This window comes from Oryzias latipes, chromosome 2, assembly GCF_002234675.1.
Source record: "Oryzias latipes chromosome 2, ASM223467v1".
NCBI lineage: Eukaryota > Metazoa > Chordata > Actinopteri > Beloniformes > Adrianichthyidae > Oryzias > Oryzias latipes.
This window is the reverse complement of record NC_019860.2, coordinates 18037606-18064212: the sequence shown is the minus strand read 5'-3', so window position 1 is coordinate 18064212 and position 26607 is coordinate 18037606. Positions and strand designations below refer to the sequence as shown.

The 26607-nt window shown below is 40.4% G+C and overlaps 2 protein-coding genes across 4 annotated transcripts; one reads left to right on the top strand and one right to left on the bottom strand.

Annotated features, from left to right (window-relative positions):
- The first annotated feature begins 1002 nt into the window (after positions 1-1002).
- LOC101168926 (XK-related protein 6) lies at positions 1003-14547 on the top strand. Its single transcript, XM_004066577.4, has 4 exons — positions 1003-2072; positions 7360-7556; positions 8742-9159; positions 9535-14547. Exons 1-4 carry the CDS (start codon positions 1495-1497, stop codon positions 10037-10039), a joined length of 1698 nt encoding a protein of 565 aa, XP_004066625.1. The 5' UTR covers positions 1003-1494; the 3' UTR covers positions 10040-14547.
- Positions 14548-17645: 3098 nt separating this feature from the next.
- enpp4 (ectonucleotide pyrophosphatase/phosphodiesterase 4) lies at positions 17646-26086 on the bottom strand. 3 transcript variants are annotated; one of them, XR_910160.3, is made up of 9 exons: positions 25812-26085; positions 24535-24760; positions 24158-24451; positions 23967-24071; positions 22797-22995; positions 22509-22682; positions 22150-22419; positions 19250-19449; positions 17646-17964 (listed from the first exon to the last, which is right to left on the bottom strand). XR_910160.3 is itself a non-coding variant. In XM_004066576.4 (9 exons), exons 1-8 carry the CDS (start codon positions 26000-26002, stop codon positions 19346-19348), a joined length of 1563 nt encoding a protein of 520 aa, XP_004066624.2. In that variant the 5' UTR covers positions 26003-26086; the 3' UTR covers positions 17758-17964; positions 19322-19345. The 3 variants fall into 3 exon arrangements, 2 of the variants coding, with proteins under 2 accessions (XP_011483003.1, XP_004066624.2); XM_004066576.4 differs by having other exon boundaries at positions 17758-17964; positions 19322-19449; positions 25812-26086; XM_011484701.3 differs by having other exon boundaries at positions 17646-19449.
- Positions 26087-26607: the final 521 nt, after the last annotated feature.

The following is a 26607-nucleotide window of genomic DNA, read 5'->3' as shown; positions in this document are numbered from 1 at the left end:
TGCAAATTAAAGTAAATTTACTTTTCATATTAAAATGAAGGTTTGCAGTCTGAACGAAGAGTGTAGATGCACAAAATCCATCCAAGTTGCTTTTAGTCCAGAGTGAAGTTTCTATAGATGGTTGGAAGTGCCGTGTTATCTGCTGCTGTTGGTACCTTCAATGCAATCATCTTCCAGGAAATTCTTAAGTACCGTATTTTCAGCACAATAAGGCAAATTTCTTTTAAAACAACAATGCGCCTTATAATCTGGAGCGCCTTATGTATGGATTAATTCTGGTTGTGGTTACTGAAGTTAAAGCGGTTTCGGAAGGCACAAGTCACTGTCAAAATGTCCATCTGTTTTGCGTGTTGCATAAAAGGTGGGCTGCGGGCGCGCAGAGCTCCCGTCCTCGGTTAGACGGTTAGATCCTTGTACGTTTTCATTTCCCTTCGTCGGAGCTGGCATCTGGCTCAAAAGCGTCTGCATAGCTTCAAAATTGCTCGCTATTCTTGTTACACCACTAATGTTGTATGTTGGGGTTGTAAGAGACTGTAAGCTAGTGAGCAAAAGTGTAAACAAATGGATGATGGGAAATGAGGAAGGGCTTACTCCTTGCCAAAAGTCCCTCCCAAAATTTAGAGGTGAATTTTTTAAGAACTTCTTAAGTCCTTTGATTTTGCCAATAAAACACCATAATAGTAATTACAAGACCACTGGGAACAATTTGATAATGATCAAAAGATAATTGGAGTAAGACTACATTTTAGTTTGTTGTAATCAAAAGACTAAAATTGTCCTAATGAAAAAAAAGTAATAAATACTTTTCCAGCTAAGTGTAGACATTCAATATAAAACACGAGTTTCACTGTCTGTATTACAGTAAGTGATTAATAAAAAAAATCGCTTTGACATTCTAGTTTTTAACATGTCCTAATCATGCTCTCACACTCATTTACTCAATCTTTTCTGAGACTCTTGTTCTCATTTTTCTAACACTTTAACACTCACACGCTGTCTGTATACACTCGGTTTTTATATCTCATAAACTGTATACATTTTTCCCTCATACTTTAATATCCATGTTTCTTCTTCAGCTCGTGAACCAACACTCTTTCTCTGTCATTTACATTTCCACTGAATCCCTCAGTTTGTCTCTCCGCTCTCTCAATTCCTATCACAGCAAGAGCTGTATGACGTCATAGCCCCCCTTGCTCGTGCAGATGACCGCGCGCGCAGGTCTGGACGCTGGACTAGCAGAAAAAACCGGTTCCGCTGCTGGCCCGGGGGCGGTGTCTCGGGCGCGCGAGGCAAAAGGGAAGCCGCGGTGGCGCGGCCGCCGGCTCTGATGGCTCCTCGCGCCCTGGGCGGGAAAGAGACACAGCAGTCGGCGCGGCGCGTGAGGGAAAGGGTCGGCAGGTATCTAGGTAGTGACGTGGTGTCCGCGTCCCGCGAGCAAGCAAAACGGTGCGGTTGTCGTGTTTTTCACGGGAGGGCAGGAGCGGGAAGGGAAACATGGCCGCGCAGTCGGACGGCGGAAAAGCTGCGGGGTGCGGCGGGTTCGCCCAGCTGTATGATGTCGACGCGGAGGAGCCGCTGGACTCCGCCGCCATCCACATCTGCCAGTGCTGCCGCACCTCCGCCTGCTACTGGGGCTGCCGCTCAGCCTGCCTCGGCTCCCTGCTCGGTGGGGGCCAGCCAGTCGGAGGGATCGGAGTCCGGGAGACCCACTGCCCTCCCCGCGAGCAGCTGTGGCTGGACTGCCTCTGGATCATCCTCGCCCTCCTCGTCTTCTTCTGGGACATTGGCACAGACCTGTGCCTGGCAGTGGACTACTACCAGAGGCAGGACTACCTCTGGTTCGGCCTGACCCTCTTTTTCGTGTTGGTTCCGTCGGTGCTGGTGCAGATTCTGAGTTTCCGCTGGTTCGTGCAGGACTACACCGGCGGGGGGCTCGGGGATGTGGAGGGGCTGACTAAGCGGGGCACGGTGACTCTGGGGTGCCTGTATCCCGGGAAGGACCGACTGCAACTGGCCTCCATCTGGCTGTGGCAGGCCACCATTCACATCCTCCAGCTGGGGCAGGTGTGGAGGTGAGGGAACACAAAGCTGCCACGCACACAACCCCCCCCCCCCCCCCCCCCAAGTCAGGTTCGTTAGGGGTCTTCCTGACCGGACAGGACCTCCAGTGTGAGTAACTCTGTGGGAATGGCAGCAGACATTCATTGATCCACATTCACTGATGAACTCAGCGAAGAGCTGCAGCTTTAGTGGATTTTGTGCCATCTCATGAAAACTTAATAACTCACTGCAGTCTGAAAATACTATATTCAGAAGAAAACAGTAGCTCATGCTATGGTCTACTCCACTTGTAACAGGTGGACGCTTAACTTTAAAAAGTTAATCTTATATAAAAAACTCATAAATTATAGTATTTTTATGTGGTGAATACATTTCAGCACCATAGACAGCGCACCGGCCACTGTATAACATGTTCTTATTTGGACCCTCAGAATAACCTGTTTAGGTTCTGGTTTGATTTAGAGCAGAGCTTTAAATAGAGGTTAACTTTAGCAGGTGAAACAAGTTATGCAAATCAAAGAAAAGTTTTAACTATTTTTAACCTACGTTGTCTTTTTGTAGCTATGGACACATTGGGCATGTGACGTAGAATGTGCTAATAAACTTGCGTTCTTGAATGTGCATGTAGCCCATTGGTGTTCACACTGGACAAGCAGGGAGGGGATTATTCTTTTTCTACTGTTAACTAGCGCATGTGCCCACCTACAGTTGGAGAAGGCTTGGTGTGACATGTCAAAGCGGTGCTAATCTCCTAAATCATGCTCCAGGCTTTTTCTTTCCCAGCCCCATTTCAATATTCAAAAGACTTGATGTCCTATAATTCCAGCTGGGCACAAACCTCAATTATTAATTTCTCCTCCATGATCAATTTACAAAGGTTGGCACTACTGTGGATTAAACGTCAAAATTTGACCTGGTTTAACATTCAACGTGCGTTCAATGGCCGCATGTTTTGTACATACGAAAAATGGTTGTAGAAACTTGCGTAGTTATGCGTCATTGTTGTTATTTTCAGCAGTTTTTCAAACCTCATAGCAACCCTTCATCAAAACAACCACCAAATAATCCAGATACTTTGTCTTCTATTACTGGTGTCTTTGGGCAACTTTTAAATGAATAGCAATGTTTCTCCAGCTGAAGAGGTTTCTTGTCTGATGCTAGCTTGAAGTTGGGGTTAGAAAAACGATGTGTACTATTTGAATTTTTTTATCAATACAAATATACAACAAGAAACTCAAATGTAGATCATTAATCCATAGGTAGATGATAGAATTACCGGGTTTAAATTGTCAAACAAAAGGCTTAAACCACTGGATTGCAACATGAACAAAGAAAAATCAATTAGAGTAAATAAATGTAAAAAGGTTAAGATGTTATTTTCTAGTTATCGTCATGTATTTTAGCACTATTACTTTGAACAAAATTTAAGTCAAATGGCACAGGACTGCCAAACTGTTATATTGTGTTTTGCATTGAAGAAAAAACGACTGTTCACTTAAATGTAGATTTTTGTTCATACGTGTTGCCATCTGTAGGAAAGACATAAAAATTGTCAAAATCTATATCAATAGTGCCCATTATTTTTAAACATTGATTTATGTAAAGGAAATTCAAATTAGGATGCCTATATCTTGGCACCCAAGCCTTCTTTATGTATTGGTGAATGGTAAACAGGAGTTAAAAGGGCCCAAAATTTTTTTTGGGGGGTTCAAACCAGTCAAGCATCAGGACCAGACCATTGATGTGAGTTTAGCCAAGCAGGGAGTCATGAGGGATGGACAGTTATAATCTAGCACACATCTTAAGAGATGACTACGTGACTCTAGTTTGTAGTTACTGTTCTAGCATAGACGTAAATGTTCCATTTGAAACGTTTACAGGCTAAAGAGGTCAGTCTGAGATGGTAAAGAGAGAAGATTAATCGCAAAAATAGATGAAAGTTTCAAGTACATCAAGATTGAGCACATCAAGGTTTGAACATGGTACAGTAGATTTGATGACCCTTAAATGGATCTTGTGTTGACTCAACGTAGAATCGTAAACTACGGACTCATGCTACGTTTACACCAGACATGTGAAACACATTCTTGAACGTGGGTTTAGCCCATGGTGTTGACACTTGACAAGAAGGGAGGGGCTTCTTTTTCTTGCACATTGCACATGTACATTAGTGCATGCCGGCCACCTACAGTTGGAAGAGGCTTGGTGCAAAATGTTGAATGCACTCCAAATCTGGCAAATCTGTCTCCTGGCGTTGTCTTACACAGTTCCATTCTGATATATGAAAGACTTGGTGTCATAGAATTCTGTCCGGGCACAAACTACAATTATTAATTTCTCCTCCATGATCAATTTTTAAATGGTTGGCACTTCTGTGAATTAAAAAGGATGCCATCCAAATCAGAGTTCACGATTGATCAAAGTTCAACCTAGCCTTGCGTTTTGTACGAACAGTCTGAAAACGGTTGTACTAAATTGCATAGCGAGGCGAAAAGTTTGAGCGCTGAAACCCCGAATGGCGCACATGTACACGCTTGCATAGACTGTTTAATGGAGGTGTGCATGAGTAGTGTGTAGTTGTGTGGGCACAGTCTGGTCCTTACGGTCAAAGTGTGTGCGTGTTGACACGTCAGCGTGTGTGACCGTTGGAAAAACGGTGTCACGGCTCTTCCTGCGAGTGTCAGCGTGCATGGAGAGTACAAAGAGAAAAGCATCTGCGCTTCTGGCAACACTCTTGCTTTCCTACTTACTGTCTATGCCCCCCTACCAGCATGACACACACACATACCAGCACATGGTTGGAAGGGCTAGGTGCTAATTGTAGTGCTAAAAGCCCTGGTTGGGGAAAACAAGTGAGAGACACAAAGTCCTTTCTTCTGTAGTCATCTCTGGTTGGACGGAACTGAACAGTTTCCGGTCCTCTGCCTGGGTTGTGAAGTCCAACTCCCCGCACGCACCTTAACTCCCCTTTAGAGTTTAGAATGGACTCTTCCACGCTGAGAAAGTGGTACAGCTGGGGAAGGTGGTGCAGCTGGAGAAATGGTATGGCCTGATTGAGACAGATCGCTTAGACATGGTAAAACAGTGGAGAGGGGGAGGATATGAGCGTCTATTTGGTGGGTTGGGGGGGTGTATATCCAGTGTACAATGAGAGTAAGGGGGGAGGGGAAAGTAGTTGAAAGCAAGAGGGAAAGGAGAACGGTGGAGGGAGGGTGGTGAGGAGCTGGGTTTGGATCGGAACGTCGTGTGACTTTGAGCTGCTGTCAGATTCGTGTTTCAGATTTTTGAAAGGCCAAACATGTCTTCATCCTTCTTAGCTCTTGAGTCAAGGACAGGCACTGTTTCAGTGCATTTCCCTCTCAGGAGCATAATCCTCCATCACTTCGGCTTTGAAACTTCTTAAGTGAGCATTTTCCTATGGATGCTGCAAAATTTATGTCGTGTGTAACAAGCACACGTGTTTCAACATGGCCGGCCATAATAATCACACTGTGCATAATGCAGGACTGTGTGCATGAAGAAAAAGGCCAGTGCGCAAAAGCCTGAATGTCTTTGCACTCGTGGATACAAGCCTTCTCAATGCTCATTAAAAATAGCTTAATTAAAACCGCTGCTCACGCCTTACACGCATGCACTGCAGTTTCCCTCATCCAGGAATCCATATATGAAATGGAGGCCAGCAATTAGTCTGGATTTTTCCTTCTTAAAACAGTTGCTAAGATTCAACAAGGCAGTAGTTTATTTCATTTTTTATGGTTAATGCAGGTTAATAGCAAGTAGTTATCCCAAAGTTGTTAGCTAAATGTGCGATTCAATCCGCAGTTATTTTTATTGTTAATTGTGGGATCATTTTCCAAAACTGCATCCAACCAGGCAGTAACAAGTGTTGCCGTTCATCAAATGACCACTAGGGTTTGGTTTCAGATGAGAGCAATCTCCAATTGACTTCCATCTTTAAAAGTTCAACAAAAAATAAAAAGCCCTGCTTTTACCTCGTCTTGCTCAATCCTCTTTTTTCTCCTTCTTTAAAAAAAAAAACATGTTGAAGAAAAGTATTAGTTAATTGGCAATCCAACTTCAGGCCTTAATGTTATTGTTCAAACTTCTATTTTGTATGTCAAAGATCATTCATCCTGTTTGTTTATATAATTTTTTAACATAGAACCTATAAAAACAAATGCATTTTTCTGATATTTTAGTTGAGGTAACTATTAAATATCACTTGTGCTAATGCTAGTATAGATTGGAGCATGACCGCAGTAGTCCCATCTATTTTTTACAGATGCTAGAACGTCTTCCACAATAGCATAAAAAGTGTAAGCACAGCAGTGCGAAAAGGATTTGAAATCAGACTTAATGTTTTATTTTGTTAAAACGTTTTGGCCATTCATTGCCTTGCAGTTACAAATTGACCCACTTGAATAACAACCCCATCTAGTGATCCCTTGAAGGTCTATGTCTGGCTCCAGTAACTTTTGTTTCCATTTTGATGTTAAAGTTTTGTTAGTCAGTAATTCTCCCCAAAAAGACGTTTTTAATCAGTTTAAGACAAAGTAGTGACACCTAATGGCCAAATAAAATCATAGCAACTGTGCAAGACTGAAGACACGCCAATCCCATGTTAGCATTAAAAGTTCAGTCAGAAAGCATGATCATTACAATCACACCACTTAATCACGTTTGGGTTCATTTTTAAATATCTTTTTTAATTTGATCATATTGTTATATATATTTAAAACATAATAAACAAGAGGCACAGAAATACAGATTTAATAAAGATAGTAAAAAAAACTTTGAACCAAACATTTGCACATAAATATACTAAACCTATAGTAACTGTTCCAGATTTAGGTGAGAGAAAAATTAATAGGAAGGTTTTGTCTAAATTTAAGATTTTGATGAAAACACTATCATGTCCCAAAAAAGCAGACATAGTTCCTGCTAAAATAACTGCATCTAGTCTTAAAAAAAACCAAAAACGAAATAAGCATTAGTGGCAGGCTCATCCACCATACTCTACTATATTTGGCTCACAGTCTTTGTTTACTCATTGTTGAGCCATCTGTTGAATACGTTCCCCGATTAGTCAATTGTTTTGTTCAGCAGATTGTCAGAAAATAGAGTTGTCACTACAGATTTGTAGAAGTTACATAATTCAATTGTAATCCATTCAGCCAAGTCACAACCAAAATATCCCAATGACAAGTTCCAGATTGGATGTCATTGATCCATGCTGTTAAGTCAGTGTTCATTTGAGTTAAAGAAAACTCTCTGCTCTTATTTCTGAACCCCCTGCAGATACATCAGGACACTGTATCTGGGCCTGATGTCCCGTCGGCAGAAGGAGCACCAGCGGCGGTGGTACTGGGCCATGATGTTCGAGTACGCGGACGTCAACATGCTGCGTCTGTTGGAGGCGTTCCTGGAGTCTGCACCTCAGCTGGTGCTGCAGCTCTGCATCATGATCCAGGAAAACCGAGCCGAGACCCTTCAGTGTAGGTGGAGCTCCGTGTTTTCTGATAGACCCAAAAAGCTTCTTCCGCCTTCGCTGTCAAGCGGCCAATTACTTTGTCCATTGTTCTCTGATGCTTCAGTTGTTTTGTTTCCTGCATTGAGAAGTTTCTTCAAGTATTCAAAGATTGAAGCTTCTTCCTCCTCCATCCAAGAAATGCATCATCCAGCCAGCCACCAAGGCAGCTGGGGCATTAAAAATAACCTCATCTGTGAGACTCATACCACTATGAGTGATTACCAAATGTTTGTATCGTGCCACACGCCAGCTTGTTTTACGGCTCACAGTATTACTCAAAACCCCCTCAATGAGTCATAAACATGTAGTGCTAATGTAGTTGGTGTTTTATGAGCTACAAAAAAGGATTTTGTAGAGAATATGAAAAATGAAGAGCTTTTTTTTTTAATCTTGGGGAGGTTATTATACTTTATTTAAAAACAGTCAAACGTTTTACCTCCTGGTGGGTGAATAAAAGTTAACCAAAAATTGAGTCTTTTAGGCAAATTGTCAACAGAACCAAAAAATGAGCAGAGCTACAAAAAGTTTCCTTTTTCACTACCACAGAATTTCATCCATGTCTTATGCTACATACACACCGCACATATAATGTGCATTCAAGAATGCGCTGAACGTGTGTACGTGCCTTTAGGATACCATGTTGACACTGGATCGTCGCTACTGAATGCCAGCACATGTACTCACGGTTGGGAGAGGATGGCTTGAAATGCCAAATTGGTGCTGTTTCTTTCACAGCTCTATTCCAAAATACGTAAGACTTGGTGTCATAGAATTCTGTCCGGGCACCAACGCAATTATTCATTTTTCCTTAATGATTTAATTTCAAACTATTGGCACTGGGTGTGTAGTGGCAAGAGCCTGGCGATGCCATACATATCACAATACGTGTTTCACGATATGATATGTATCACGCTACATCCCAAGACTGTACCGGAACAATTTTCAATGTTTTTTAAGGCATATGACTCAAAATAAAAACTGCGTATTTATGTGCGTTATATAGACTTTCCATTAGAAGTGGTCGCTTGAGTGCGTGTTGCAGAAGATGGTGTGAACGTACCATGAGTCACAGCTGACGTAGATATGCACGATCAACCCAGACATGTACTGTTGTGGGTTACAAAACCCTGGTCTTTCCTTAAATCCGTAGGCATATCTTCGCTGGCCTCCCTCCTGTCCCTTGCTTGGGTTCTGGCCTCCTACCACAAACTGCTGCGGGACTCTCGAGATGACCAGCGCAGTATGAGCTATCGCGGCGCGCTCCTGCACCTCTTCTGGCGCCTTCTAACCATCTCATCCCGGGTCCTCTCACTGGCTCTCTTCGCCTCTCTTTTCCACATTTACTTCGGGATCTTCGTGGTGCTCCACTGGTGCGCCATGGCTTTCTGGGTGGTTCATGGAGGCACAGACTTCTGCATGTCCAAGTGGGAGGAGGTGCTCTTCAACATGGTGGTTGGCATTGTCTACATCTTCTGCTGGTTTAATGTAAAGGAGGGACGGACGCGTTACAGGATGGTAGTGTACTACATCATAGTGTTGGCAGAGAACACCATTCTCACAGGGCTGTGGTGAGTTCACTATGAATTGGATCCATTTTAATTTGTTTTACCTGCTAAACCAACAAAGGTGGCCAGGTCCAAAGTTGTGCTACTTAATAGAACTTTAGGGACTAATTAATTAACAAAAGTTTTGGCTGTTTTCTTCATCTGGTCCATTTGGATGCATGTTAGCCCAACACTAATGATAGAATGACCAAATTGGAGGATGTAAGGCATTAATATGTGTTACATCCTACGTCTACCAACTGTTGAAAGAATTGAAAGAGTCTGTCTTGATTGGATTTCTTTATTCAAAGATTAATTTAAGGAATTTAGGTTTATGGTTTTTATTAAAGTGCTTGTTTAATGAGTTCAGTTAACGCCCTTGTGTCTGACACCCTGCAGGTATGCCTACAGGGATCCAGTTCTGACCGACTCCTACGCGGTTCCAGCTCTGTGCGGTGTCTACTTCACGTTTATCGGTGGCGTCTTGATCATGCTCCTGTACTACGGTTTCCTGCATCCCGCCACTGCCCACCTCCAGCCGAGTCCAGCCTCCTCCTGCTGTGCCCAGCTGCTTTGGGGGCTCCCCCTGCCCCCATCTGCCCCACCCACTGCCCCGCCCACCCCAGCCCACATGGTCAAGTCACAGACGGATGAAGATGTGGCTGAGACGTGTCTTCCCGTCTTCCAGGTGAGGTCTACTCCCACCACCTCCAAACCAGAGGGTCCGCTTATAAAAATCGACATGCCCAGGAAGCGCTACCCGGCGTGGGACGCTCACTACGTGGACAGGCGCCTGCGTAGGACTATAAACATCCTGCAGTACATAACGCCAGGCGCCGTGGGCATCCGATACCGTGACGGACCTTTGCTGTACGAACTGTTGCAGTACGAGTCCTCACTTTGACACCAACACACATGTATACTTTAGCACATAAGCACCATAAAAAATACGATATGTGAATGTTCTTGAAGATTTATGGTCAAACGTCCGACTTGATGTGAGCACAAACGACTTGTCTCGTCTTTGCGTAAGCACACACACAACCATGCGCACATTTCTACCCCCCACAGCTTAGCGAGCAACTTTTACTGCCTTTCTATCTGTCCTTTTCTTTGCTCCACCTTTCTGCTGATCTCCTTTGAAATCTAGCACAAGCTCTCTATGTCGCAAAGAAAAAAAGAAATAAAAAAATGAGGAGCAACACAAATGTACATCCACACTGGATCACACCCTTTATGTTGCCATTGTTTACAAGTCTGAGAGGAATACAGCAACGTGACACAAGGAGTCACTTTTACCAATAGTGGATTGTAAAACCTATTAAAATAGTCAGAAATTAGTATGTATATATAATACATGTACAGAACGGGTGCTTCACTTTGTGTTTCTGTTAGTTTTAGTGAAGAAAACACTACGAGGGACCATTTTGAAGAGTTAGCTGGAAAGGGTTAGCTGCAGAGTGGGAAAGCATGACAGGAAAGATGGAGATCGAGTTAAAGTTAATATAAAACCCTTATGTAGTCACTTATAAATCCATTAAGATAGAATTAAGAAAATCCAGCATTATTGGAATATTCTGGACTGAATTGGATGTTAAAGTGTGTAGTGCTTGAGACTGAATTTGTTGTGAATTGGCGCTAAATTAAAAAATGATTTTATATAATATTTCTAATAACTATAACATTTTTTTTTATTTGCCAAATCTTTCAAAATTATCTATATATTCTTATAATTTGGTCCAAGGTTTTTACACAGTTAAAATGGATACCTAGCTAGCAGCTAATGGGCAAAAAACGTTCCTTCCATATTATGCCAACCTTTGATTCCAAACAATTTTTTTGGATAAGTCCATCAGAAGGATTATATTGAATAACTTAAACTGGAAAAAGGCCACACATTTTTATTAACAAAATTGCAAAGAAAAAATTGCATCCAGGTGCTAGCTAAAGTGTAAAGGTAGCTAGTTAACAAAAACAATAAAAAACAGCAAAGTAAGTTAAATTGATAAGATGATAGGATTTGTTGTTGTTTAATCCTAGTTTATCTTGATTTTCCAAGTTACTAGTTTTTGAAGCTTTTTCGAAAATAAAATAGAAAGAAACAAAAGTTTCTATATTGTCCATAAACAATATTTTCATAGGTTAATAGAACTTGGTGTTTATTCCTTAAAGCAAAAACATGAATAAAATTAAAGTTTTCCAAAATGTTAGCTAGAAGCTAGCAACATTAGCTCAAAGGGTATAATGTTGTTGTTGCTTACCGTTCGTCGAATCAGCTTTCACTAAACCGCACAGGTGGTTTGGTAGAGTTTTTACGCTGGATGCCCTTCCTGACACAACTCTGTATTTCATAAAAAATAAGCCTTTTAAATGCTAGTAGAATTATTTTTGCTAAAGAAATGCAAGCAAGATAAATACACAATTATAATTTAAAATTAATATTCAAGCTACAGGATAAACTATTTGTGAGGTTATTGGTTTAAGCCACTCATAAGTCTTAACTGCGGTATTTGACGCGCTCAGATGACACTTATCGGTTCAAACTTAACTGAACAAGTGATACAATTTCTGTTGCTTCTAAACCCCTTCAGAAACCCCTCAGAACATGCTGATTTGTGTGTTCTGTGTGCCATCGGTCTATCAGTTCTCCATTTTTTCCTGTAATGCTAACAGAGGAGGTAAATGGGCTGCCATGTAAGTAATTCCCAATCCAAATGAAGATGTTTAAGGATTTAAAAGAAAAAAATCAAACATGTTGACCTGTATCTTAATCATATAATGTCTTAATGTGATCTTTTGGTCATGTTGGTCCAACACTGTCAGACTGCTGCCAGCAACTATGAAACATTTGTGGAATTTATTCATTACAACCGTCCAGATGACTTGTGTTCTCTCCTCCAAAAGCCACCCACAGTGAAGCTGTGATGTGTGGCTCATTATTTATTTATTTTCAGTTTGTTTATCCCTCCAAATCAAGCTGTTGCATTGGCAGGCAACAACAAACCAGCCAATACATCAGTCACTGGCCTGTCAATCGCTACCTTGCTGCTCCGGGCACAACGAAAAACGTATCACAACATATACGTATCTCTCTCTTCTCTTTCTCTCCCTCTCCCTGTCTCTCTCTCTCTATATATATATATATATGATGTAGTTGTCGGATAAAGGTGTCCTGCTTTTCACACCTTTACTCCAGGTATGTCGGTAAATGAGCAGGTGAAACTCAACCATGAGTCATCGCATTTGGCACAGTTAGGGAATACGCGCACAAACACATACAAGCTTCTTTATGTTGATTTTCTAACCACAATCACCAAGAGCAACACAGAAGATCATGATGAGGTAAGCACAGAGGATACTTTGACATTTTTTGAGCATTTTGATCAAGTGTGATCAACATAAATGAGGATTTTACACCTCGTGCCAATTCAGAAAGAAGAGATGCTGGATTGGCCCAAACCTTGTGACCATAATTGGTAAGACTACATAAGCATTTTTGCAAGTTCCACCCACAACTCAAAACACTTACTGATAAGGTCAACAGCTTACTTGTGGGTAACATTAAGTAGAATTAGCAGCTGGAGTTTTATTTTGAAAGTTAAACTTCAAAATTCTTTCTTCCTCTATTCCTTTTTGTCTTTCCCTCCTACAAATGATATGAAGCAACATTACAGCTTCCAGATCAACTCACAAGCGCAACAGTGAAACCACAACAGCAGATAAAGTCCTATTCTCTTTATTTATGTCTGCTCTTATTCGGCTTACTCTGTGGTTACCTCATAAAAACTTTAAGATAAAGACAGAATAAATGAAAGACAGTTGAGATAAATGAGGGTTGAGGCCCTAATGACATAAAAAGCAGTATTTAGACTCCAGTAAAGTAGCTAAAACTGAAAAATTCTGCTGAAACAAAGCCAAAATTAGGGAGAATTTTATCTAAACTCTCACAAACTCTGGTAATAATATTGAAGAAAACTAAGAAATAATAGTTTTACTAGTGAAATGAATGCAACATTGCACAATTCAATGACAAATTGGCCATATTTACAGTTAAATGGTAGATTATCTGAACGTTTGGCTTCTGGACATTTAAATAATACAAACTTGCAATGAATAAAAGAAATTGAAGATCAGAGTTAAACCAGCTTTTGACTTAAAAAAAGGCAGTTTGACAGATTAATTTAGGTCTTCTCAGAATAACTGCTAATACAATTTTTGCTAGAAGGACAAAACATCTAAAAATGTCTAAGTATCCTCCTAAGCTCAAAGACAAGAGGCTTAAGCTTTTATTTCCTGGTGCTAGCCAAGCAGCAAAGCAAACAATTTATTAGCTGCAATCCGGCAGATTGATTTAGCTGTTGAGAAAATACAACCCAAGCAGCTGATTACATGGTGCAACGCTCTAAAGCCACAGAGTCAATTGGCTGCTAACCCCACTTTATATGGTGCAAACATAAAAACACACTTGTACTAATGGTGCAATAAGGGCAGGTTGTCTCTTTGAATCCAGTGGTGCAACTTGAGCACTTGCCTTCAGTTGACAACCGAGGCTGTGCCAAAGGCTCCGTCCAAAAGGGACGACCGCTCTTCCTGTCCTGCAGAAGCTATGCAAGTTTCCGACGCAGGGAGGTGTGCTTAATGTACACACACACACAAACACACACAGGTTTTTCCAGCAGGGAGATGCATAAGGCGACACACACGAAGAGTTGTAACAGTCTGGGGCGTTACCTCACACTCACATCACGTCCAATAAGCCCTTAACCCCTTTATAATTTGGGAACAATATTCACATGGTGCTACTGAGTGGAACAGGATGTGTTTTTTAATGTGTAGTTAGGAAAAAATTAGCCAAATATATTGTTTCACATTCAAATGGACGAACAAATACTGTAATTTGAATGGTTGTAGAGAATGTGAGAAAAAGTGCACCACTTTCTTTCTCTCACCTGAGGACATAACAATGCCTTCTCATCTCAGCAGATGTCCCTCGAGTCATGAGGAGGGTGGTGCTGCTTTCTTGTTCTCCCGGATCCGGACATGCGCTGCACATGCAGCACGGATCAGGAACAAAAACCCCAATATGTGCCATTTGTGTTGGTGTCAAATTGCTTTGCATGAATGTTGCACACGTAGGGGTGCACACATGAATGGGTTCTGCAGAGTTGTGTTCTGGGTTATTTAGGGGGAGATCTTTTGAGCTTTAAAGCTTTTATCCATATTTTGCTCCAAACAACGGCCCTCCTTTGCATTCAGAACTCCAACTAACATCAGATCAGGTTTAAAACAGTCAAATCAGGTCAGACTCAACCAAATATTTGGTTTTTTTTCGTGTGTATAGAAGTATTCATATGTTGTGTTGGGGTTCAAAGTTCAGGTACCATCATTGAGTTTATTTTGTTGCCAAGCAGTTAAAAAAAAAAAACAAAAGGTCGGGTTTGCAGTTGAATTTACTGACTGCAAATGACGAGCTTCTTCTCCAACCAGGAAACCAGAGCCTTAGCCGGAATGCACTCGAGATCAAATCAACTGGAGGCTCTGTCTGTATTGTATGGCTACACTTCCACAGCTATGCAAGGTAGTTCAAAAAGAAGGATGGCTCTGTGCTTAGAAAACATGAGGAAAAATGACTGCTGTTTGTTCTCGTGTTACTTCCTTGAGTGGGTTTCAAATGTGATGTTTTAAGTCCAGAAAAAAAAGTGAAACCTTTGCATCTATTTTATTCTGGATTTACTGATCTAATTTATCTGTTACCATATAGATTTATTTGTCAGGAGGATGGAAACGATCTGACATGTATTTTGTCGAGGACGAATTCAGTCTCCCGATATAGGAATGTGCATCTTATTATCAAAGTCTTTGTTTCTTGAGATATAGAAAAATATTCCACTGTCGGGGTCTACGAAGTAGACAAGGCCGCTGGGGTGGGTTTGTGTGCGTGAATGAAAGGTGTTGTGTTACTAGCGCTTTGTACGCTTGGTTTAAAGCCAGGGAAGTGTTGGCACTCATCGCGGTCTTGCAGAGCTTGAGGCATTTGTTGTTTCTGATCTCAGACCAATTTCTACCAGACCGGAGTCCATAAGAAATTCTTTCTTTTCAAAATAAATTTGCGGAGTCAATCACTAACGTTAGGGGGAGAGGATTAGCTGTTTGGACTCAGGTTTGGACACTAAAAGCACAGGGAAGGGTCAAAAGCTAAACCTTTACCGGTAGGATGTACTTTTTGTTTTGTCTGAGTCTTTTATACTTCTGCTTGGGGAGGGGGAGGGGCCTATTAGTTTTAGCAAAGTTGATGTGCAATAGTATCTTTTATTTTCTTGTCATTGTTCCACGGGTTTGATGACTCTTTGACATGTTGGTAACGTTCTTTATAAATAGCGCGAATGTAATGACAAGAGAAGAAAATACAGCTCCACTGAAAACTGTGGTTTTGTAGGAATCTGTGCCGTCGTGTCGTCCTAAGTGTTAGCGGACTAATATTAGACTTTATAGCTAAGGGGAAGTTTGAGATTGGCCAGACAACTTAACTTTATTTTTTATCTCTTTAAAAAACAAAACAGGGCTGCACAATAGATCAGAAACGCGCCATTGCCATTATTCAAGATGAACATTTTTTTAATTAACTGTATCTCAAACCAGATTGGTCTTTACAAGGTTTGGCCAATAGAGGGCGATACAGACAACCTAAACCTGATTAGGATAATGAAAAATAAAAGTGAAAGAAGTCGCCTACAGTTGAAAAATATAATAAATGGAACAATTTAAGCATCTACTTTTTTTTAAATGCGCTTTTTAAAACATGCGGGGGAAAAACCAAAAGTGTAAAATATCTGATGCGTATGCTAAGCTAGCGCTCATTCGGGGACTGCAGCTTGTGACTATTTGAACCCTTTAACACCAGAGCTTTAGCTCCGGTTTGTCGTCCTTTGAATTACCGTAACTCTTCAACTGTTTACGCAATTTACATAAATCCAACAGACCCTGAAGCTGAGAAAAGCAGCTTTTTGCTGATGTGCAACACTTTACAGCAGTAGTAGTGCAGTAACTCTGCAAAATTAATGTAAAATACCAGATTCTGACGCTTCGGAATCTGTTGAAATGGCATTACTTGTGTAAACGTTCGAAAGGTTGCCGTAGTTCGAAGAGCTAGAAGTTATTTCAGACCCTCCTTTCTTTTGTGTTTTAGTGTTTAGTTTATGCAAACCCCTTTGATGCAGTTCTTAAACTAATAAAGACAAATTAAGCTCATCAGGTAAAGTTTATTACTGCTGTCACACTGAATTGGTATTAGTATTGCAGTGACTTAGAATCAAATTTAAAAAATTTAAAAAAGCAAAAACTGGGACAAATTTACATTGGTGCAGCTGAAATTTCTAATTCCCATTCCTGTCCTCACAAACTAAACCAAGATTAATTCAAAATAGTTTTCGAGACATTTTACCAAAAAAAAGAAGATATTTTTAGGCGTTTTTAAAGCTCTTTAATTAGCTACTTTTGGGATTTGTGGTCAACAGCAGAGTAAATTCCAAACTTGACTTTTTAATGTATGGAAGTGCATTAAACAAAATGGGGAAAAGGGTTTTTAATGTAATTTGGCTCTACGCACCAATGTTTTACCGTAACCTTTGTTTTATTTGTTAAAAAGGACTGTAAACGTCCTAATTGTACACATTTTTAAGTAGATTTTTTATTATGTCTCATCAATAAATCCCCATTAAAAATTCTGCAAAAGTAGAACATTTGACATATATTTGGGAGGAATTTTATGAAATAAAATGACTAGTGTTTTAAAATGTTCCCATCTTGTTGCTTCCGTACAAGTTATTTTAACAAGGATGACATAAGGATGACATTGTAAAAATGCTTACACTAGCAGATTCTGCATAGATAATTCCTTTATGAACAAATATAAAGCAGTAAGTTTGTAGATGATTGTTTTCTGAATATTGAGCAGCTCTATGCATTCAGGAATTTTTTTATCCTTTGTTTTCCTGCGGGATGTTGGGCACGTGGGTTTCTGTACTTTACACCAAATAACTGACCAATCAGAGAGCAGACATAAGAGAGGTCGTGTTGTGCATCTCCAGTTAGTCCGATCGTCGTGTCTAGGTTTAGTTTGGCGTTTCCGGGAAAAGTTGCGTATTTTTGATGGCTGTTTGTCATCATTAGAAAATGTGTTATTTTTCTTACAATACTTCCTGAAAATTACACCAAAAAAAAGAAAGAAAAAAATCTATTTATCTGTGAAAATACAAAGATTTACAATATAACAGACTGCAAAGAAATAGAAGTTTTAACATTTCAATGAAAACATGTACAGTTGAACACGATACAGAAATGTATTCTGTCTGTTTGATTTTATATATTTATCATTTTATTACGTTGTAATGTTGTGACTGCTATGATGGAAAAAAAAAGTAAATCATAAAGGAAAATGATGTAATTTTTCCAAATGTGTGTCGCTCTTCATTTTCACCACTTTTTCTAGAAAACCAAAAAAAAACTAGGAGCAGAAATTTACTTTTATTCACAGTTTTCAAACATTTTAGTAAAGACATGAAATCAGCCCCGAAAATGTGTTTGCATGGTCCTGACACATTCTAAAGAGAAAAAAACAGCAACTTTAAGGACAAAACATAAATAAAGCTGCTTTAATTTAAGTACAAAGACATGAGGACAGTTTTGCATCAGAATCAACATAAAGCATAGTCTTCACATAGTGACTGACTTCTTCAGTCTGGACCAAACCAAAGGTGCTTGTAGTGACCGGTAATGATGGTGAGAAAGCTGGATTTAGGAAAGCCTGGACATTTTCACACCTCACAGGCGCTAGAGAGGAAAAGAGAACAGAAAATGTTTGTAAAGTAAATGTCAACAGCGATCTGGGTCGAGCCAATATGGTGGGTGATTCAAAAGTTTACTCTATAGTCGATAAAAACTTGATCAAACTTTGGAGAAAAAGCCAAAGAAGCTTCTTGTTCTTCACACTACAACTAAATGGGATTCACGTTTTTTTTGGAAATCCATGACCTTTAAGTTGTATTCAGGAGAATTTACTTCTTTTTAGCACAAAAAAGAAGCAAAACATTAAAAAATGAAGAGAAGAAAAGACCTTTAAGGCTTTAAAAATGCCTACAAAAGTACGATCCAAGACTTTTGGTAATATCCAACAACTACTGATAATGCTGTCAACATTTCCAATGACCAGATTAAAAACCAACAAGGAATTACTTTTATGTGAAAATAAAACCTGTCTTTGATGTATTTTTATGTTTGCTTGTGAAAAAAACCAATTTCATTTTGGATTATTTAGCAGCTCAAAGACGTCCGGGACTTAAAGACCAGCAGGTTACCGTTGGACGGAACGTCTTATCCATTTTTAGGAGGTAAGTGAGACGCACCAAAGGGATTTTTTTTTTTAAACCAGCAGGTTAGGAGGAAAACGCCTTAGACACATTTGAAAGAAACAGACAATCAAAGTAGTAAGTTCACTGATGACGTCTTAAACCCCACGTATTTACCTGATTATGAGAAAATGTAAAAAACTGACGTTCTGGATCCACAATCTGAACACTGATATCAAACAAATGCAGAAAAGTGCTTAAAAAGTGTCAATATTTAGTATAAAATTTCCTTTTTGAAGTTATCTTAGGCATCCACTAAGATTTGGTAAAATCAAAGTAAAAACATTCATCACAGTCGAGGTACCGGTAATCTCTGTAAGCATTGGGGTACAAACACAGCCTCAACGGCAGGAAGTTCATGTCTAAATCAACACCTGTGAAGCCTGATAACTTGATTTTTTTTTTTATTTAACCAACAAATATTGCTAAAAACTCAGATTTCGGGTTTTGGTTGAGTCCCTCTAGCCATTAGAAAAATAAATCCTGTAGCTGCACAGCTGCAGAAATACATTGATGAGAATCCAAAAGCTATCAGGATGTGCAGGACTTCAATAGGCTGTTGGCTCCCTCTACTGACACAAAAGAAAGATTCCACAAAAAGCAACACCAGTCAAAAAGAAACCCAAAAAAACAACCCTTTCAGTGGTAACATCAACAAAAATAGCATCTTCCAGGATAACACCTGTTTTTGTTGTAGAAAGGAAGCAGACCTGAGGCTTGGACCTGCAGCGTTTCCGTGCACGATCCAGTCAACAAAGAAGGCTGCAAGGTGCGTGAATTACCCATCGCTGTGGGCAACACAAGGTTTACTCCAACAAAGAGTCGTCGTCATCATCGTTGTTGCACGAGTGCAGCCTCTGAAACCGCCGCTGGAGCGAGGAGAGGTCGGAGCTCATCAGAGGGAACAGAGCTGTGAGGAGAGAGGTGTATCATTAGTGGGTACATATTGTTACACACAACCAGTTTTTGTAGATGTTGAAACATAGACAGGCAGGGGTCTCTAGCCACTGTGGATCCCTTGGTACCAGGGCACACAGAGGAAAAACACAAAAACAATGCATACCTGAAGTTATTTTAGTTGTATTTACTATCTGATTCTGACCCTTGTTTTATTTTGGTAAACTACCAAATTCTGACCATATAACATACAGGTGATGATTTAGGAAAACTTGTGAAAGGGACATAAAAGAATCCAACAGTAAAAGCCATACGAAGAAACTTTAGCGCAGAAACTATTCCTGAGTGTTAAGATTAACTCCATTATGGATCACGATTTGAGGTAATATACACCCCCCACCCCCCCCAAAGGATCATCTGAACCTGAATTCATTTATCTCAGTGCTGTAATTTTGTCGCAGGACCTGAACTTCAGTGGCATTTTATGAAAAACACCCTGCAATTTACTCTTAAATGAGTAGTTTTGTTGACCTTCCATCCTTTGTTAAATATCTACAGACTCTCTTTTTCCACAAGATCAGGGGTCGGCAACCTTTTTTACTCAAAGAGCCATTTGGGACCGCCCTTAATAAAAAAGAAAGCACCCGGAGCCACAACCCGTTTTTATATCATTATATATATTATGCATGTATATATTATTCAAAGGTGCTCATTACGTCGATTTTCAATAACATGAGTGTAGATCGCGGGCCAGAAAAGATTAAAAAAAAAAAAAAAAAAAGTACTTCTTTAAAATCCACCAAAATCCTCACTGAGAAGTACGGGACTTGATTGACATGTAGATTGGCCAATCGGACATCGTCTGAAGCATACGTCGCTGCAAATGCACATTATGTTCTTTAAAGGATGATACCGCGGCCGCGTGTGGGAGGAGCTACTGGTTCTGGTCTGATCGCTGCATGGAGCGATGTGTTTATCAATGCATGGTAGACACGGAGAATGTGGAGAGATCAGGTTTATTATTTTGAAGAGTTCTACTTGGTAATCATGTTTCCATGTGTGAGTTCATAAAATCATCCCAGAGACATCAACTCCTGCAGGGAAAGCTGCGTCTCAATCTGACGCCCGTGTTTGCATCTCTCTGACAGAGTCTGAAGCCAAAGCCCCTCCTCCGCCTCTTTACCTGCTTTTCCTCTCTACCTGTTCACCTGTTCACATCCTCTGCAGGTGAGATTTGTTTCCCCCGCGCTCCTCAGTGTGTCCTACACAGAGAGCGCAAAATACGATAGTCGGGGCGCTCCAGCGCAGCACAAGGATGACAGAGCTGGACGCAGGTTATAGCGGGGATAGAGCGGGTTAAGCAAATGAATGAAAGAAGGCGGCCCGCTGAAGAAATATTCAATATTGTACACATTTTATTATTAGTCTGAACTATCTTTTATTTAGAAAAATCTTTTATTTTATCAGTCCAGTACGACAAAAAACATCAACAAAAGCTGTGTTGGGCGGTTTTTGGCTGGGTCTGGCGATTTTCAGATGACTTTTCGGCTGTAAAACTGTGACTCTATCTGGCAACACTGGCGCGAACTCTGTCATCAGCGAGTTGGTCTCTGCCCCACGGCACGTCAAGTTCCCGGCAGAAGATCGGAGTGTTTATTGAAGCCGCCCCGCGTGTCTCCTCCTGCTATCAGCTCTGCAGGTCTCGCCCGATAAATACGAGCTCATTACGAAGCTGTTTTTTACGTGGCTCGCGCTTCGTCCGGAGCCATCAGCGCCTTTGAAATGCCATGAAAAATGAACAAACTAAAATAAAATTTAATTATTATAAAATATTCATTATTTTCCAAAGTCACAGGGAGCCACAACAGATGGATGAAAGAGCCACATGTGGCTCCGGAGCCATGGGTTGCCGACCCCCTGCACTAGATTTTGTTTAGGATCATTCCATTGTAGAATCTCTGCTTCAGAATCCGCAGGAATTACGTTAAATGCGGTGACGGTCGAAAAGCTACGGTAGACAAAAGAATGTAAACACTGGAGCTAAAAGCTGTAAAAAGGCTTTTAACGGACTTCTTTTCATCCGCTCCAACTGTCGCCAGCACCGGGCGCCTGGGCATAACGACCCAAACTGAATGGCTCATAAACAAAAACAATCATTCTTGTTTGAGGTGTCTCAGCATTAAAGGGGTTGGATTGGGGTTTAGACAGAGCCGCGGTCGGCTGTGTCTGCAGCTCACCACCCCCCCAGAGGACAGGTCAAATGTGGAGAACACATTTAACACATAGAGGTGAGTGACAGATAATGGGACTTTAACTTTAATTATACTGCTCCAAAATAAACTTGTAGATAATTTCCAGGAGCAGTTTTAATGTTAGGGTTTCCAGCTACAACCTTATTGATGTATTTTTTTTATCCTAAACTTTTTTTAGACAGGAAAATGCCTGAATTAAGTATTCGGAATGTGTGGCAAAGTAACACGTTAGCTAAAAAAAAAAGTACCTTCATCTTAAAGCATTTAGTTTCCATTGGAAGCCACTTGGATTTTAGGAAGGACACTTTTTAGACAAATCTTCAATCTAACAGAACCATAAAATGTCAGGCATAAAAGTAAAATCAGACTTTTAAGGATTGTGGTCAAACGCCACCTAAGAAACTTGGCTCCATCTTTAAAGCCTTTTGAGAAAAGAGGAACTCTAAACTGTTTGAACCTACCAGTGATCAGAGTGAGTACCAGCAGGACGCCCACCACCAGGACAATCGCTTGGGAGAGAGTCCAGCAGCTCTCATGGGCCAGCAGGCACCGGGAATGGTTTAGCGAGCCGTTGTTTGGTCCCGGGGGCACAGACAACAGGCTGCACATTAGCGGGTAAACGTCCACGCTCTGTAAACTTTTCATCTGGACACCCTTATGGAAACTCGGCCCCACTGCTGCCAGAAAGGGGTGCATGCTGTGTAGGGAGTTGTCGTAGCCATGATCACCCACTGAGAAAGAAAAAGATCAGGAGAGGGGTTCTGTGCTGGTTCCTCGAGAACTCTTCGATACGTAGAGTTAAGTTGTATTAAAGACTTACTTCGCGGCAGCTTGTTCCCGCGCTGCACTATGGTCCAACCCTCATCTGCAATCAGTAGAAGCGGTTGGATGCGCTCATTGTTCCGGTAGTGTAGCCTATCAGGAATGGCCTTTTTCAAGTATGCAGTCATGTGGGGGTGGCACTTCTTCAGTAGATCGAACACAGCCTCTGGATCTCCAATGCAAACAGACAACCTTTTTAAAGCAACAAAAACACTACAATGGAAATTTCACATAGTTTTTTGTTAACAGTTATGCCACCAAACAGAAGAAGGCAGAGCACAGATACCTCCATTTGGAATGAGGGCTGCCACAGGTGTGAGGTCCACCAGTGTGTAGTTGTCGGGGTGGAGGCAGTCGTCCAAACGGATGAGGCGGTCGTTGGAGCATTGAGCCATGCCGTGGTCGCTGGTTATTATGAGGTTCACGTGTCCCCAGAGGCCGGTTCGCTTCAGCTCTGACACCAGCAGGCCGATGTTATCGTCAACCTGGTGAAGGAAAGCTCTGCGTCATTTCCCAGGAAAGACTTGAACATTTTATAAACGTTGGATGAAAATAATACATTTTCAGATTAAATTGGTCCTTTGTTGTAGCCGTAACATCTTCAGCTTCTATACAAAGTCTTTTGGGGAGAAACTCTCAATGTGGAGCGACCAAACACAAATGTATCCCGAGAACCTTGCACCAGCTCCATTTTTAGCATACATCCACCACCAACTGATGTCAAATTGGGTAGATCAAAGCAATTGATGGTACATTCCATTGGTACAAGACTACAGTCTCATGCTAATGATATTTAAAAAATAAAGAAATAGGGGACTCAAGACCTTAGGGAACTCCACATCATATGTGCTGGTCTAGTCTGTAATGACTTATATACACACACACACTTTCTTTTCTTTAAGATAAACTATTTAAAACCAATAATCAAGCTTCAAACCCTGTAATATAACTTGAGGCTACCTTAATGGTTTTGGACGGAGACAGGACCTCCACATTTTTTACGTACCGTGTTTTTCGCACTACTGAAAAAAAAAAATTGTGCGCCTTTTATAGTGTGGAAAAGTGGTGTACTGGTTGTATTGTTGCCATTTGCGTCATTTTGGTCAAACTTTTGCTTGAGACTTGGTGAGACTAACCTGATGTGAACGGAAACCCATACCATGAAACTCCTGCTGCAGTTTTTATGCTATCTTTTAAATGGGAAGAATGGCAGACCTCTTCAGATAATCAGATTTGTTATTTTCAATGCTGTTGTGTGCTACAAAGCTTTATCTTTTTCTTGAGTTGTCAACTTTGAAACAATACCATTGAGGTGTCAGTAGTTGAAAACCTTTGGTTGCAACAACCACAAAAAGTTAAACGGCTAAGCACTTTACTTTTAACATATGAAATGCGTTTAAATTTGTGCTACTGACTATATTGTTGTAACGACTATACATTTAGTGAATGATCCTACCTCCTTCAACACTTTAGCCATTGCCGTGGTGTTGTCAGGCCCAAAAAAGTGACCCGATCGGTCCGGTTCCTCCCAGTAAAGAGCTGTAAACATCACTCCTGGCTCCTGGCGAACAAACATTGCATGACGCCAAACAGCAACTAAGCATTTCTCCTTGAAGGTGGAGAAACGAATAAATGCTGCAGACCTACCGTTCCGTTTCCCAACATCCAGCTTGTCACGTTCCCCAATCGTTCCTGGAAGGTTATATCAGAGTTGTATGGGAAGAAGTGTGTGGCCGTGCGGTTGCCGATCAGCACATCAGAGCCGGGCCACATAACAGCCGCCGTCTTGTAGCCGGAGTCGAGAGCGGTGAGCCAAAGGGGCTCCGCCTCGCTCCACCACGCCGGGTCGGTGTCATTCTTGATGTTAAAGTGCTTGTGGCTGATGGGGTCGAACATATTGGAGGCCAAAATGCCGTGGGACTCTGCGAACAGCCCTGTAACCTACCAAGAACCAATCAGGGTGTTTTCAAATAATACAAGAAGGATTTCTTCATATAAACATTGACAGCATAAACAAAACTCACTAAGCTGTAGTGGTTGGGAAAAGTCTTGGTGATGAAGACGTTCGTGAGCTCCTCCACCAAGACGCCCTCACTGTATAGGAGTTTGAGGTTCTGCATGGGGAACCGGTTCAAGTAGTCAGCTCGGAAGCCGTCAAAGGACACCAGCAACAGCGGCAGAGGGGGAACCATGTCTTTTTCTGTGGCGGAAACGCCGCACAGGAAGCCCACAAGTATTTCAAGCAACATCCTGAAAGCACGGCAAAGACGAAATACTAGATCAGGTGTCGTTTCTGAACAGAAATGATGAAAATGTCAAAAAATAAATAAAAATCAGTCAACAAAACCCAAACCATTTTTTATGCAAATCTTCCCTTTGCTCTTTTTAGTTCGTTTTTTATCAGAGGGTGTGAAAGTTTCCGTTCAAAACCACATTAAGGAAATACCAAGCAGCTCATAACAAACCATCAGATGGTCTCTCATGATATTACCTAGAAAAACGGCTTTCTCTGAAACCACTGTTTATATGAAACAACTAGAACCTGTTTAGTTAGAGGCTGAATGAGGCATAATTCAAATTCTGATAAGTTGCATTGGCATTTGGGGGGGGGGGGGAATAAACCAGTTCTGCTACTTTTCTCTTACAATGCACCCAAGAACGTTATGTTTAGTAGCAACTCTAGGTTACATCAGGTCTTTTAGGTTATCCACATTTTTTAAAAATCAGATTTTTTAAATATAATTTCTTCACTCATTTAGCAAATAAATAAAAAAAGATATTTTGTATTTTAGCGACTACAAAAATATATATTTTTTGAAGTTTCTATCATTTGTTTATAAAACTGTGAAAAACTAAGACTTCCGTAAAACCATCTGAAAACAGACAATTTACACTTTATTTTCATCACTTCGTTCTGTTTTTTAAATAAAAAGAACCATCATTTCTCGCTTCAGTATCAGCAAAAACACTTTAAAAAGAAATCCCACTCTCTTTTTGATACACAATTATAAAAAACAAAAAATTGTAGTCGCATTTTCATTGAAATTTCCATACATTTTGAAAAACCAAACCAGGAAGTCATCCTGGTAAGATAACAAAAGGAAAGATAATCAAACTAACCAAAAGAGACTATAGCTGATCAACTGATGTCAAACAATTGTTTGTTGAATTTTAACCGAGCAATTTGATTGACAATTTTGAGAGTAAAGTCATGTTTCTTAGTAGTTAGCCCGAACAATAGCATCGGTTACTTTGCTCGGTCTTTTTGCTGTTAAGCTAGCTGTGATGATGGCGGCGTTACCTGTTGGGGGGCGCACAGGTGGGCATCACCCTCACGACGCCGGTGACATTAACTTTCCCGACTACTACGACAACGACCTCATCGATCCACCAGCACTGAATCCACGCATTTTGAAATAAAAAGACGTCAACATAAACTGAATCGCTTTGGCCACTTCCGGTATCGAATTTCAAAATACGTGGCGCGCACATATTAAGTCAAATAAATTGCGTATTTGTTTTTCGGAATTTATACACGTTTTTCCTTTAAGTCGAGTTTTATATGTCTCAACGATTAAAATTTAGTCTATACCGTCGTATAATCTCGTTTTATGATAAAGTTTAAAAGAAAATGCTTTTATTTTGACATTGAAACTTAGTTTTCAATGTTAAGTGTGGAATCTTTACTCGGATTTAACTGACAGGTCAAACAGCCAATCAAACGGACTTCAGATGGGACGAAACTAGATCCTTATTTGTAATTAGGTAATCTTTATTTACTTACTTTAAAAAACTATTTATTAGCAAAAATAATACAATATTTTATGACTTCAAATATTCATTTAAATTATACTTTTACTATAATTCTGCTTCAACGATATATGATTTTTTTTCCCCTAAAAAATGTAATTTTTTGGCACCACATTGTCGGACAGTTTTTATAATCAAAGATATGATTTTTTAAGGTTTTATTTTATTTATAGATAAACATTTTATTTTGAATTTTCTGCTTGGGTTTTAGCTTAAATTGAGATAATAAAATTACTTTTTTTTTTAAATGTATGATTTATTTTTTGTGTATTTCACGTTTATTTTGA